The sequence below is a fragment of the Aptenodytes patagonicus genome, chromosome 5, assembly GCF_965638725.1.
Source record: "Aptenodytes patagonicus chromosome 5, bAptPat1.pri.cur, whole genome shotgun sequence".
In the NCBI taxonomy this organism is placed as follows: Eukaryota; Metazoa; Chordata; class Aves; order Sphenisciformes; family Spheniscidae; genus Aptenodytes; species Aptenodytes patagonicus.
Window position 1 is genome coordinate 19,983,889 of NC_134953.1, and position 15,419 is coordinate 19,999,307.

The 15,419-nt window shown below is 42.8% G+C and overlaps 1 protein-coding gene across 1 annotated transcript in view; it reads left to right on the top strand.

Annotated features, from left to right (window-relative positions):
* SORCS3 (sortilin related VPS10 domain containing receptor 3) overlaps positions 1-15,419 on the top strand; it is a 314,167-nt gene that overhangs the window by 273,464 nt on the left and 25,284 nt on the right. The window contains exons 15-18 of the mRNA XM_076338968.1: positions 3,860-3,977; positions 5,536-5,669; positions 10,489-10,602; positions 12,085-12,256. Coding sequence (XP_076195083.1) covers positions 3,860-3,977; positions 5,536-5,669; positions 10,489-10,602; positions 12,085-12,256 — 538 coding nt within the window. The remainder of the gene's footprint in view (positions 1-3,859; positions 3,978-5,535; positions 5,670-10,488; positions 10,603-12,084; positions 12,257-15,419) is intronic.

The window sequence follows — 15,419 nt, forward strand, 5'->3', positions numbered from 1 at the left end:
ACTATGGAAAAATATCCAGTGATGTAGTTCACAAAACTGATGAAAGCAGGGTTCAGCTGCAATACCTGATTTTGCCCAGTCAGGGTTTGTTCCCTGTGATGGTTTGTTTAGCCCATTTTTAATTCCACAAAAGATGAGGTTTTCCATCAGTTCCCAAGGAAAGCTGTTTGAGAGTCCAGTGGAGCCCCACAGATAGCATAGCACTCTCTTCCATTCCTTACGTTTGCTTACTCTCATAGAGGTTTCAAATGCACAACAGAGTCATCTTGAAATGTAACATAACCTTCATCATGTTGGCTGGTCAATCAAAAAGTGCTGTAGGTGTCCGAGTTGCATTTATTACTGGTGAGCAGTGCTCACAGGGTGCGGTTGCTTGCTAGCTGCTCTACATGTGAGTAGCTCTTATCTCTGAAGGCTGCACTGCAATGGTTGATCAGGCTTAAGAAGCTTTTTATTAGCAAGGGGGGGGGGAAGTTACTACTTTAGGAATCAGGTGACCCAGAACCATCTCTGCAGCACAGAGAAAAACATCCCTCTCTGTTCACACTCCTCTAATTACATTTAGTGTAGTATTGTTTCCATCTAAATTATAGCAATTATATACAAAGATCTTCTTTGAAATCATTTAATTAAAGAGCAGCTAATGCTCTGTGCTTTTGGAATGCTAATATATTGCTTTCCACTTAGGAAACCTTGTTTTTTCCATTAATTATCATTATCATGGAGAATTTCAATGGCAGAGGGGGGTTTTTAGCTTGGTTTAATAGATTTAAAATGCAAGTGGTTCCGGCAATTTTTGTAGCTTGTAAAGCAAAAAGAAGCCTTTTGCTGTCTTGCTGGACAGTTAGCTGGACAGTCTGAGGAACAACATTTTCCTTGAGATGCATTGGCTGCCGAAGTGTTGGGTTTCTCCAGCCCTGTTATCTTCTGGGTTCAGGCAAGCGTTTGTTAATTATGTTCTTCCCTCTTCTTGCTATGTTTTCTGTGTAATAAGAGTCATATCCTGAACTGCTATAAATCTGCTGGACTAAATGATTTCTGCCTGCTGAGTTGCTGCTTTGTGGGAATGACATTTCAGTCATGCATCACATCCAGGACAAACAAGAGTCATGGGAGAGCTGCCCAGCCATGCAATAATACCATGACAAGACGTGCACTCTGTAAGAGTATGCGCTGAAAGCAGTTGTGGCATAAGAGCTGGGGGGATTTACCCAGTGCCAAGGGAAAGTGGGGAGGGGAGCTGGAGTTAGAACTCCTACCTGAGTACATTTTTGGAGGCCTTCTGCATTGCCCCTCTGTGCTATTTCCTATCCCTCTCTTCTCCCTCCTTCTCCCAACAAGTGCCCTGGCACCCCATATTGCTATGGTTTCCGTGGGCTGATTTTGGTCCAGGATGTGCCTTCTGCGTTGAGGAACAGGAATTACAGTTTCTTTTGTAGCTTTGCCTGAATGCGGTGGTGTTTCCTATCGCTAATACCCCACAATTAGGACCACACTAAGTAATGTTCTGAAGAGCCAACAACAATCTACCTAATTCCATTCCTACACACAAGTCCTTCCCCACCTACTCATTTCTAACCTGTGTATGCATTTGTCACAGGTTCATCTTGCATTGTATCCTCTCCCCTTCTTGTCAGCTTCTTGGAGCTTGCCTCTGTGAGGCAGAACTTGGATATAGAAAGGTGTCCACAGCAAACCCACAACTCCAGGGTCTCAGATCTCCCCCACCCCTCTTTATCTCCCTGATACCCATGAGCTGAGACAGGTCTAAATGGGAGAACATGACTGATTCCTGGATGGTCTCTGTTTTATGAAAAACAGCACAATGCAGAGGAGTTTTGGTGTAGGCTACAGTCTACAGGAGTAGTTTGGGCAGTGAGGGGAGAGTAAAGCCAACAACCCTGTGTGATTACAGTGTAAATTAAGATGAACTAGAGTAAAGAATGGCCGCACACTAGGGATACAGCAGGATCTGGATTGCAGTCAGTGCTTGGAAACGCAATAGAAGTTTTCTCTTCTGTTCCTTTTTTGCTTTCATAGAGAAATTTGTAAATCATCTCTCTCCCCCCCCCCCTTTCTTTTTTAGACTGGAATAATTAAAAAACCAAAAACTGTAATCTTATAAGTGGCTTGGGTAAAAATGTAGGTTAGCGAAAGATTTGGTATAAGGAAAAAAAGCATTCTTTCTCTGCCCTCTAAATCTCACAATAAAGGTCATACAGTGACATTTGCTGCTTCATGAGTGTCAGAAAAGATTTGGGTTTCAGTACATAAAGAATTTTTAAAATCCGGAACTTGTATTTTAGATGAGTTTTTAGGTTCTTTTATATATTCATTTGAGATAGCCAAGAAGTTGGCATGTTATAATGACAAATCAACTTGATCGTTGTAATTTTTTTGTTGTTTATGTGTACTGAGATGCTCCTCCTGCCAATGAGAAGCTGTAGTTTTATTAATGGCTTTTAAAGTCTGGTCACCTGTGTCCCTGCCCTAATCTCCTCTTATTACACACCTCTTTGGAAATCCAGCTGCAGCTGATTGAAAAGCTGCTCCTTACTGAGAAAATCACAGCTGGCCAAGGGAATAGGAAGCTGTTACTTGATCAAAAACTGAACATCTTGCAGACCTAATGCATTGTTTCTGGATGGATGGAGTCTTTCGTCTGGGTACCTGGTGTTATTGATTAATTAAACCATGTTTTTGCTATGATTTTGCGTTCTTTGGTGAAGGTGCAAGCTTCCAATATGTAGAGTCCCTTAGTATTTGTGGTGGTGGTGCTTTGGTGATGTATACCGTCAGTACTCATTGTTGCATTGGTCCTTCCCTTCCAGACACTTAAGCATGCACATAGCTTTCCCTGCAGGTGGAGGAGTGCCATATAGTTAGGATGGCATTTAGAGAGACTTGTGTTCAACAACCAGCTCTGCTGCTGATGTTCTGGTCCAAGATTGGGCGGAAACCTCTGGTGCTATTCAATTTTATATGATCTCATTTATCACCCCATTAGTAACAGACCTGTGCCTCAGTTTTAAATTCCAGTCTGAGTCCTTCTGCCACTATTTTTTGAGCGCTGACCCTTCAGCTCCAACTGCTCCTGTATACTGCCTTACTCAGTACAAGCCTTGTGTTGCCCTGGAATTCTGTGGGAAAATGTGTCATTTTCATCCTGAAAATCAACTTATTACTTAGCTAGGTGAACCATGGAGTGTGATCAGTGAATGCTGATGATGAGTGACCTACTCAAAAGAATTAAGAAAAAACTACTGATAACCTTACAGTGGTGATCACTTATAATTCCACTCCTACTAGCCACAGTCAGCATTCATGAGGTGGAAGGGAGGCTGCCGTCTTTGCAGGTCGCTTGCCTACAATCAATATCCCAAATATGTTATTTCAGGTGTTTCTTTTACAATTCGTTAAGTAGTAAGTTTGTGCAACATGAAAGTTCAGCAGTAAAGGAACTGAGTCAGTTAAGAAAGGCTTGATTTTGAGACAACCAAACCCATATATTCATCAGAATAGCTCCCTTTACATTAGACTCATACTTTCTAGTCTGGTTGTTTATTGTTCTGAGTGATACCTAGCTGTCTGTATTAGACTTGGGGCCCATTGTGCTAAGTACTAGAGACATGGAAGACCTTCCAACACAGGCTGTAGAAGGGGTCAGGCAAAGGCTAAACAATCCTAGGATGTTACGGGAACAGGAAAATGTTATTCATGACTGAATTACATTTTCTGGCATCAAGCTCCAAGACTATGTATTGGTTTCTGCAGCTGGGATTCATGAGAAATTATTTGCTTAATGGAACCATATCTCTGGCTGACTCTGGTTCTTTCTTTTTTCCTCTCCCATGCTCAGAGTTTTTGGACACTTCAGTCTCCGTTCTGAATGGCAGCTGGTCAAGGTGGACTACAAGTCTATCTTCAGCCAGAGGTGTAACAAAGATGACTACCAAACCTGGCATCTGCACAATCAGGTATTCCCATTATGTAGGGAGGGGTTGAGGGGGGCTCCTTTTCCCATACTCTGTGTTGCCAGGTAGGAATGTATTTGTTCTTTTCAGCAGAGCATATGGATTTTTTGCATCCATCAAGTCACAGTTCTAACCTGTTGATGCTTTACTTTCCCTGAAGCATATGCATGAATAAACGTAGGGCCAGTCTTCTCCGGGCAAGTTAGGGAGATTGTTAACTTCTCTTTGTATGAAAATATTCCATTGCACCAGCTGGATCTTCTTGCCCTCAGTGCTCAGGGCAATGTAAAACCTCACCTTGTGATAGAATTGTAGGAGACGTTGAACTCTTTGTAGCTCTGTCAGTGACTCTTGAAAATAATTTTCTTTCACTTTGCCTCTCTTTTCCCTACTCAAAAATGAAAATAAAAACATTTCTTCATCCTGCAGGTCCTGCAGGTGTCTGTAAAACTCTGGGGAGCCCTTGAATAAAACACACCAGAGAAGACCAAATTATTTCATTTTATTCAAGGATACATGCTTTGCTTTTCATACACTCTGGCTTATTTTCATGCTGGATATATTTAGGTCCTGAAGCCACTATAACTGAAAGAGCTCAATACTCTCTGAAGATTACTTCTGGGTTACTGGCCACCAGTATGATATCCCACTCCCTGCAGGGCGACATAACTAGAGCCAGAACTGTTGGCACTGTGATATTCCTGAATGAAATCCATGAATTAGAAATGAGCATTAATTTGGCAAGGATGTATCAGATAACTGAAGTCATAGAATTGAATAAATGAAAATAATTTAAACGAAAGAAAAGGGAAGACGTGTGTAACCAGGCAGCCATCTTGGGAATCACTGTTAATGGGAAGGAAAAGTGTTTCAATTAGGTGTTCTCTTTTTTTCTTACTTCTATGCAGACAAATTATTTCTGCATCAGAGAAATTCTGTTTATAGCAACTCACCTAAATGTCAAATGTTTCTTTTCGATTAGCTACTCCCAGTAGTGCTCTTGGAAACCTTTGTGTTCAAAAAGCTCAGTATAACACACCATCAAAATTATTTGAGGTCTATAACAAAGCCAGGTCTACCAAGGAAAGAGGAGAGGAGCCAGGACTCCTGGCTTCCATACCTAGATTTTGTCCCTGCCCTGGTTTTCAGGCTTGGGCACTTCTTCCTGTAGTAGATTTCATCTGACATATGGAAGAAACCCTGGAGTACATCCATATTGTCTTTTCAGGATGATTCGTAGGACTAGATACATTGGTGGATGCCGTCTGAAATATGGCATAACTGGGTGCCTGCAATGGCTTGGGCACCCATGCATTTTGGGCATATCGTCATTAGCATCCCGACTCAATGCTGAACACACTGCACTCATGGGTCCTCCCAAGGTGGCTTTTGAGTTTGCAAAGCCACAAAAGGGAACTAGACTCTCAGCTCCCAAGTCTCCCAGTGGTATTTGCATGCTTTCATTGCCTTTTGTGTCTTTCAACAAAATGCTCCATTTAGGGCCCAGCTGCCACTACAACTCTCTGTTTTTATTTCTCCTCCTGTTCCTTGGCTGCTGAAGGGGGAGCCTTGTGTCATGGGAGAGAGGAAGATCTATAAAAAACGCAAGCCTGGAGCCCAGTGTTCCCTAGGTCGGGACTATTCCCAAACTGTGGTGTCTGAACCATGTGTCTGCGGTCAAGGGGACTTTGAGTGGTGAGTATGTGACTCTGGGGACTTTTGCAGGGACTGTTCTTGTAGCATTGGCAGTGGCCAAGCTACTGCCAGGACAGAAAACCTTGCAGAGGAACTGGGTCTCATGCAGCTTTGTGGCTGTGATCATACCATATAGCATAGATGTGATCCCCATACCTGTTGTGTGAGGGAGGTGTCCCCTGCATCTGCAGGAGAGATTTATTAATCTCCATGAGAAATCCAAGCCTGGAATTCAAAAGCAGAAAATTGCAAGTACTGATTGACATTTTTTTTGGTCTATCATTCTAGAAGAGTGACAGCCAAGACTCTTCTCTGGTCCAAAGCATGTCCCTTACAGGAGAAAGAGGGAATTTCTCTGTCCTCACTTCTAAGGTCATTGAATACCTAGGGAGCAAGCTAGCAAAACATGCACGTTTTTATCATTATACCTCTGAATTCTCAGGAACCATTTGTTACTCTTTAGCAATGTTTTACTGAGAAATTTCTGAAAGGGCTTCCGTGACATGACTGTACAGCCCACCCTTGTCAGATGTAGCTACTTGTTTTGCATAAATATTGGTGTTTCTAACTTAATGGGGCCATAATTTCCAAACTGCTTTAAGGTCACTTTGAAAGCAGCTTAAAAATAAAACAGGGAAAAAATGAACCACTGCTTGATATTGCTTGACAATCAGGGATAGGAGATGGGAGAATGCATAACAGTCAGGATCTCTGCACAAGGATTTCCTACAGGGAACCTGCGATAGGCAATATTTCAAAGATTTAAGACTGTCAATAGCTGTGATGTTTGAGCTTAAATGTTCAGAATGTCATTTAAATGGAGTTCAAAATATTCTGAAAGCAGATCAACTGAGAAAACATTTTCATTTTTATAGTAGGTTATCAGGATCAGTGTCTGATTTGGTATCAGTGTGATTCCTGAAAACTTCACTTACCTTCGAATCCTTCCTGAAGAGGTGTGAGGCATGAGATCTGCACACTTATTTGGACTTAGGCCAGCTGAGACTCACAGTTCTTCTTAGAACATGGACACACTGAGATGCGGCAAAAATTAATAAAAAATATAGACCAAAGTGTTTTCTTGAATATTGGAGTAGTTTGGCTCTAAGAGAGGTTTAGGGATATAGAGCAGAGATTTTCATCTTATCTGGATGGATGTTTAATTTGTTCCTAATGCCAAAATTACATCTGAGACTCCTTAGCTTGACTCAGGAGATCTTTTCCCTTTGTTCTCATCATGGGAACTTGCAGGATGAACAAACTATCTTGCCCTGCACTATCTGCCCTTGGCATTGGCATATGCCTCTGAGCTGAACTAAGCAACAATCTCCAGAGATGCTTATGAATTTGCTCTTTTTTTCTTTTTTTTTTTTTGCGGCTTTGTGCCTCACCAGCTTTTTGTTTTCACAGTGAAGCTTGTCTTTTCTAAGCTGTAAGTGGAAAACTGTGGTAGCTAAATTGGCCTTAAGTGCTGTTCTACCTTGAAAAGGGTCTGCATCAGAATGCGCCTTTTCAATCAATTGACGTGTTCCTTGCATGTGTTCAGTATAATTTTTGCTTAACTTTCCCACTAACATGAGAGAACATTGCTGTTAACCTTGTGTCGCGGAGGCTCACGTAATCAAATTAGGCAGGTGATAGATTAAAAAATAAACTTTATTTAAACCAAAATTGTTTAGCAGAAAACTAACTAGAAATGAGGTGTCAACTCTCCAACAACATCAGTAAACCACAGGTTCAGGATGGTGTATGAGAGATTAATACTGCACAGCCAGCTTTAGAAATGAGGATCCAAAGTGTGCACAGTCACTCACCTGTAAGATGAGGGCTCTCAGCCTCGAGGAGTTTCCTTGGGCGGCGTCCGACCCAAGGGGAGAGTCCCCGACTACAGACCCACTGCTCCGAGGAGGACCGGCTCCACTTGCCCTCCAGTGGGGCTCCATTTATACCCTAGTCAAATCTGACCTGTGGTCAGTTCTAATTGGCTGAGGGCCTTGACTTTCTTACCCCTCACCCAAGGTGTATACGTGACCATAATTACTGGCCCAAAGTGTGTACATGATGGTCAGCACTCGCCACCTTAAAGGTGCGAAAGTAAGGGTGCGAAAGTAAGGGCGCGAAAAGTAAGGACGCAGCGGTCTTAATGCCCCCAGTCTTTGTCAGGGCAGGTGCACCTGCCACACCTTGTTAGTCCTGCCGAGGAAATGCAGTTAGAGGACAGCAAACTGGGTTTTGGTTCAGACTCTGCGCTGCCAATAGAATTGTTAACTGGCTTCCAGTTGCAAAATTATTATAGCTGGTGATGGAGAATCAGAAGAACCAGCTTCAGTTTAAGAGTTAGTTTTGATGCTGGTCTGCAGGGCTGACTGGAAGAAGGTGTGAGGCAATCAGTTTGAACAAAACACTAGCAGTGCTGGAAATGGGGCGCCAAGCTTGATTATCTTAAAAGTGATTTTCAAAGAGGAAGGGTGGACTCATCTGCCCTGACCTGTGACCTCTAAAGTTATTTAGTCAGTGGCAAGATACAGGTTCTTCTAGAATATGATTCATCTGCCTTCTTTTGGATGTCAGTATGAGAAGGGGAGGTGCTGAGAAGTGCCTTTTCTCTCCGCTGACTGGAAGAAGGCTCTAGGCAGGGAGCTTATGGAGATACGTCCCCACTGTAGGTATCTACAGTTGGAAGGACAGCTCCTACTCTTTCACTTGGTGCTTTTGAAAAGGAAAGATGTCCACTCAGCCTTTTCTGGCGTGGTTCACAATTGCCAGTTGTTCTTGGAAGCACTGACTGGCCTGTTTCTTGTGTGTGAACTGAGCAGGTCCTGCAGAGAGTCAGGGAAAGAAGGAGGGTCCGCAGCTGGGGTTGTGTGAGTACAGTGACCATCAGGTCCCAACAGACAGGCCCTGTGCTTCCCCAGTAAGTATATTTGGAGGCTGGTTCTGGTCACAGGTGTGCTACTAGGTGTGATGCTACACCCATGCTACTAGGTGTGATGACGCCTGCCTTCGAGAGCTGTGCAGACAGGACAAATGACTGTAGGAGCCCTACAGCACAAGCTGTGAGGCCTGTGCTCCCTCCCAGTTGGTCACAGTGCCTTTGCCCCTGTCTGCCTCATGTTGCAGTGCTATCTGTTTCCTGCTGTTAGATATAAGGCTGACCTGAATTTCAGGGGCATAAACCATGATCCAGGGCCCCAGTTCAACAAATCCTCATGAATCAAGATCAGGGGTGACTCCTGCCAACCCTCACAGTCATTTCCAAAAGCAAACCCTGGCCTTTTTCTGACAGAGAGAATGGCAGAAGGAACTCAGAAGTGTTATTAAAATGCTCGCTGATCTTTCTTTTCCCTCCTCCTGTTTCTTTATTTACTCTGTCAAGATAGCTTTCCTGAGAAAGACAGCGCAGCAGCTGGACTTGATTATTTCCTTAACTTATGCAAACCCTGGGGCTTATGAGAAGGAAGGTGGGCAGCATGCAAGGTTTTAATATACATTTACCAGAAGTTAATGAACAAGCTCAGAACCTTGAGGGCATACAGCAATGTTGTCTTTAATTTTATTAAATATTTATGCAGCTCTTTTCTTCTTTGGGGCAAAGTACAGCTCCTCCTGAATATTTTTAATTACCAAGTCACTGCCAGGCATTTTTGACTGTGCAGGTCGGACCCACTGAGAATGATTAAATTGAATGTTGAGAGAAAGAGCATTAGGGAATCTCCAAACCTTTTAAAGTAGCTTGCAGAATTTTTGCCCTCCAAAAAGGAAACAGTAGCAGCCTGGGTCACTGGGGACATAGCACAATTTTGTCTCACCAAAGCTCTTCCTAGAGACTTTCGGTTGGTAATTCAGACTCTGAATAGGGGAAGGATAAAACTCTGGGAGTCCTAAAGGGCACAGAGAGCTTTCAAGGCAGTGGCTTCTGTAGTGTCCATGTTTCCACAGAGGTTTAGTTTGTTGGCATTTGTTAACCTGTTTCAGGCAAAAATCCAGAATCCCTTTTTATTTGCCCCTTGAATCCAGCCTGCCAATAAAAGCTATGCATAGAAACCTGATCCAGAGCTTTGGGTTAATCCTATTGCTTCATCATTGTATTGGCACGCAAAGGCAGCTGTAAAAAGAAGTTTTGGATGTGGTTTTGTGCGCTGCCACTCTTTGGTGGTCCAAGGAAGCATCAATACCCTGGATTACCTTCCCCATGTGACACGGCATCATGTAATCCTTAGACTACCAAGTTGGCTGTGTTGTTTTAGTTTAGTGTTGGAAAAACATCAGCTATGGTTTTCTTTCAGGCCAGTCAAAGAGCAGGGAGGCCATTAACATACATAAATATACATACCTTGGCTAGTTGTTCAGGAAGTGCTCCTAGTGTTTTATATTCTTAACTGCTTAGTTGGGAAAAAGTGGCATCAGATATTGGAATTAGTCTAGTTTGTTCTGAAAGCAAAGACTGCAAAAAGCAAGCAAACCAAAAGAACCCAACAAGTGAAATTATTAGAGATTAATAGGACAAGAAATTAACAATACAATTTTCTTTCTGAATCTCTGCCCATGTTTTGTTACCAAATGAAACACAAGTCCTCCAGTGCTCTGCAAGGTTGGTAGTTCTGGTGTTGTCAGGTATCACATACCTTCTGTGAACTGTGTTCCTGCCTCTCAAACTAATCAAGCACTTTGTCTCTGGATGAGCCCAATCCATGATGTCATGCCATCCAGCAGAGAGCCACCAACACACACATGCTTTGGGGGACAAAAACGTCATCTAAAACTCTGAGCTAAATCTAGTGAATGGGTACACTGATGCACTCATGACTTGTCTCCATAGTGACTATGGGTATGAGAGGCACAGCAACAACCAGTGTATCCCAGCCTTCTGGTTCAGCCCGTCCTCCCTGTCCAAGGATTGCAGCATTGGTCAGAGCTACTTGAACAGCACTGGGTAAGTGAACCTTGCAATCTCTCTGGTTTTGGTGACCTTGCAGTAGACAAGAGAACTTGGATGGTTCTTTTTTCTCTGCATCCTGCCTGGCTCTTTTCCAGTCTTATTCGTGAGGTAATGTTTGCAGCAGCATCTGTATGGAACATTGCCTCATTCCTCAGAGGCAGGGAGAAGCACATTAACATAAGTGACATGTAGATATTGTATTGCTGTCAAGTGATGTATGATCCTTGGAGCCTAGACTTGGAGCTCCCCTTTGCTGCAAAATTAAAACGCGAATCAAGAAGGTCTATCTGAGAGACAGCTGAACATTTAAAAGGACAGGTTCAAGGTGTTTCACATCGTTTCTCATTGACCCTCTTATTATCTTACAGTTCCTATTTATAACAGCTTCTAGGGAGTCTCAAATGAGCAATTTTTAGCCTCATCTCTTTTTTCCTCTGCCATTTTCGCTTGGTATATACAATGTCTTGAGATTTCAGACAAGCTACATGTGCTGGTTTCTCTTGGTTTTACCCAGAACAGATGGCAAGTGTTGGTTTATTATGGTAGTATCACTTTGCAAATGCTATAGTGCGGGGGATACACTGAAACTCTGGTTGCACTGGCTGGTGCAAAATTGCGATGTTCCTTCTCAGGCAGTGCAGGCCCTGAAGACTTTGCAGGGCTGCTTCTGAGTCACGGGGTCCTGCATCCTTGATTGTTATGACAGGGTTGTTCGTGGCTGGTTGATGCAGATGGCTGAACAAAGTGAGGCTGTTGGGAGTCTGGAGTCACTTAACTTCAGAGACCCCCTTTCAGCTGAAAGGTTGCTATAAATATGGGATGTAACTACAGGAGCCCTGGTCAGTATGACTGCTTGTAGCCCTCTTGACAGAGAGCAATAAGAAAATAGTTGGGGTCTGTGGCTTCTTAACCAATCCTGTATTTTTACTGTGAAATTATTAGAAAGGGTTAATCTCCCTCAACAGCACCGGGAATAGCCAAATGCCTTGCTAGTTAGCTAACCTCTTCCAAGAAGAGCCAAGAGAACAAAACATTCCTTGAATCATTTTAAAATTGGATTGGACAAAGCTCTTGGCAGATCATTCCAAGTGCCTTCTAGCAGAGTAGAGGCAGGCAAAATGTAATAAAAAGCATAATTAAAAAGCTGGGATGCAGGGTGCGATCCTGCAGGCGTGGGGAGTTGGGGGAGTTCTCTGCCTTTTAGCAGTGCAGAATAATTCACCTCCACAATGTGAGTCTGTTCTCAGTGATGCTGCTGAGAATCTCTGGAGAAGGTTGGATTGTGATTTGTTTGGCTTTCTCCAATTTAATAAAGTGTTAAATTTCTTTGATTATTCCTTTCAGTGAGGGAATCATGCAGGCAGTTAGCCTTTGAAAAAACACATGCATTAATATGGAGAAACAAAACAAAAACAAAAGGAAGAAACTTTTCTGCCCACCACCTGAACCCAATCTCCTTTTGTTACTGTTCCCCAGGTACCGAAGGATTGTGTCTAACAACTGCACAGATGGCTTGCGAGAGAAGTACATGGCCAAGATGGAGAAATGCCCTGGAAAAGCACCTCGGGGACTGCACATCCTCACTACTGATGGAAAGTTGGTCACGGAGCAGGGTCACAATGCCACCTTCATCATCCTTATGGAAGAGGTTTGTTAGTGGGCTCGGCAAACCTTTCACTGTGTGGCAGGACTGGCGCTCTCTTCCTTCATATGTCAGGCTGCTGAGAAGATAATAGCGATCAGGTGGGGTCATGAAATGATGAACACTCCTGAGATTTAGGAAAATTCGTGAAAGAGGACTATATGTGAAACGTACAAACCAATCATATTGGGTCAAGCCAAGGGAGTATTTGGCCGATTATCTTGTCTACCAGTGATGATGAAGCCGATGCTGAAGAAAGATAGATCTGGTCAAAAATATATTTACCCACTAGCTTCTTGCTGCCTCCAATGAACTGCATTTTTTGTAGTTTGTGAGGCAAAAATGGTGTCTCTGTCCTTAATAATTCTCTTTCTGGGATGAAAAGCTTTAGCTGCAGCTTTGCTGGGAAAGGTTAAGAACAGTGGGGAACATTTTCAGACTCATGGGGAGCAGTGAGGGACATTATTGTTTTGCAGTAGGAACTGAGCCTCCTCAAACCACCCCTGAGCTCCCCAGCCCACATCTGTTTTATTTATAATGTGGTATGATTCCCTCTGTAGCCAACAGTAGTGTAAGTGATACCAGGCCATGCTGGTGCCTGAAGCATCAGAATATTGAGGCACTTCCGGTGATCTCTGAGTCAGGTACCCCTCTGCTTGGCAAACATGTATGGTGCAGCCTGTGCCACCAAGGCTTGTGGCTCAGTGGAAGGTTGGATAGCTAAGGCAGGCACTTGGTATGTATTCAGGCTGACAGGAGGGTTTTTCAAATGATCTTATGCCTCTTCTGGTCTGTGATTTGATTTGGTGTTTAGGGATATATGTGACTGCACCACAAAAAGCCCTGCTGTGTTTGCAGCTGCTGCAAAACCTGCAAAACCTGCTGCAGGAGCCACCCCTGCTGGCTTTTGACTGCCGGTGGAAGGTGTCATTGGAGGTCCAACAGTGATTTTCCCACAATGGCTTGTGTTACATCTGCTTTCCAGTTAAACAGAAGGGTCAACTCGCAACCTCACTTCTAACATCTTTGGATTTGTCAGGAGGTGCAGCCAGGGAGTGAGGTGGTGTTGGAGAACCACAAATACCTTTTGTCATCTACTCTGTCCTGTGTACTTCATTTTGGGACAATACCTGGGGACAGCTGGGAGCCAGATGTGTCATGGTCACAAACATAAAAATAATGACACCAGGACAGACTAGATGCCTGTTTCTTAAGTATCCTGCCTCTGACAACAAGCAACAGTGGTTCTCTAGGGAAATCATATCAGAAACAGTGCAAGCCTAGTGTCCCTTCTCCTCCCGGTCCCCGGAGTAGCCTCCATTGGCAACTACAAAGACCTTCAAGTATACAAGAAGCTGTTGTAAGTCTGAGCATACTGCCATGGAGAAGTTTTGTCTCATGATACCTTATTAGTTTTTTTAAGCACACACACTTCTATTAATCTAAATTCTTATACAGTAACTAAATGTTTCATTGGGACCACACTAATCTGACAGGGTCTTTTTACATACTTCCTTAGAGGTTCATGCATGCTCTGCTTTTATACAAAGGGGATTTCTTGTCTACCTGGCTGATTCTTTTATATTCTGCAGACTTGACATGGTAAGACAATTTGTATAGACACTGTGAGTGGGAGTTCAGAAAAGAACAGACATAATCTAAAAATTAGGAATCTAGTAGTAATTTATTAAGGAACTCAAGCGGAACTGCTGCGTACAAAGAATGATAAACAGATGGGGAATAAGGCAGCAGTCAAGGTAGCTGAAGAGTGGAGTCTTTACAAGGCTTTAGAGATTGAAGAAGCAGCTGAATAAATATGTGAGGGCGTTCACTCTACGTCCTTTGTTGAAAAATAAGGTTAGTTAGAAAAACATTTCATTGAAACAATTTTTTTCTAAGGGAAGAGGATTTTCAAGAACATGTCTTTGTGGGTGAAAGCTTATTCCACAGAGTTTTGTGTGTTGAGTTTGTTTCTTAAAAGAATAGACATTTTAAGAGGAAAAAAAAAAACACTGAGATTTTGGGTAAAAGTATTCCAGTCTGTCAGTGTGAACCTGAGACAAATGAATTGTCATCAAAGTATTCCTTGTTAGTTAGAAGAAATAATTTCTGTAGAAGTCTTAATTATTACATAACTTGCTGTCATACAGATTCATTCCTGCCTCCCTCCACCTTCTTTGGTCAGTCTGTTTCCTGGTGGGTGTTTTGCACCTATGTCTATGTTCATTTTCTGAGCCAAACTGCAGTCTGACAAGCCCTCCTATGGATACATCTGTGTGGTCTCATTCTGCCTTCCTACTCTTTCAGACTAGCCCTGATCAGCAACTTTGTGATTAGCCATCAGTTCCTTTCTACCTTCTAGTACACACCCTCAATGTATTGATGTGACTGACCTTTATGCTGTCCAATGGTAAATGAAGACTTTGTCATAGTTAATTGAAAACTAAATTTCTCAGAATTTATAGATTTAGCTTTAGTAGTATTGTTCACAGTGGTAATTCAGAATATGTGCGTGGCAACAACAATGGTCAAAGAAATGTAGAATGACTAATGATTTTGCTATGTTTTTAGAAATATGGGGCTGGACTGTGATTTGGACTGTGTATACGTGCAAGGGAACATGAGGAGATAAGGACCCTTTTTTACCTTTTTTTTTAATCCAAGTTTGAGTTTGATCACAAAGAAATAATAGACTGCCAAATTGCTGTTGTATGGAGTTGTGCTCTTGACCAGATCTATTAATCTGTTCTTGCACCTGATCTTTTCCGTGCATCCCCAGCTCCCCTCTGAAGGGTATATAAACTCCCCTCAGGCCTAAATGGTTGTTTATGTGGCAGCTCCAGTTACTGGACTGTTCTGTTCCCTTGTCTTCTGTTTATGCCATCTCACAGCTTCCCTCTTTCAGTAATTACAAGGCGATGGCAAGGCTTTGTAACAGGGTTGTAATTGCAAGTGAGGTGAGAAGGCAAGCAGTGATTATTCAAAGAACAAGCCTGAGCAAGTACTGGGGCTCTACACGTTAGAAAATTGCTGAACTGTGTTTATAGAAAGAGATAGCCACATCCATGTCATATTTTTATGCAAACAATTTGAGAGCTTCATTAGAAGACCCAAAATACATCATGTATATACACTCCACTCCCCCCAGCCCCAAACATATGTTGGATGA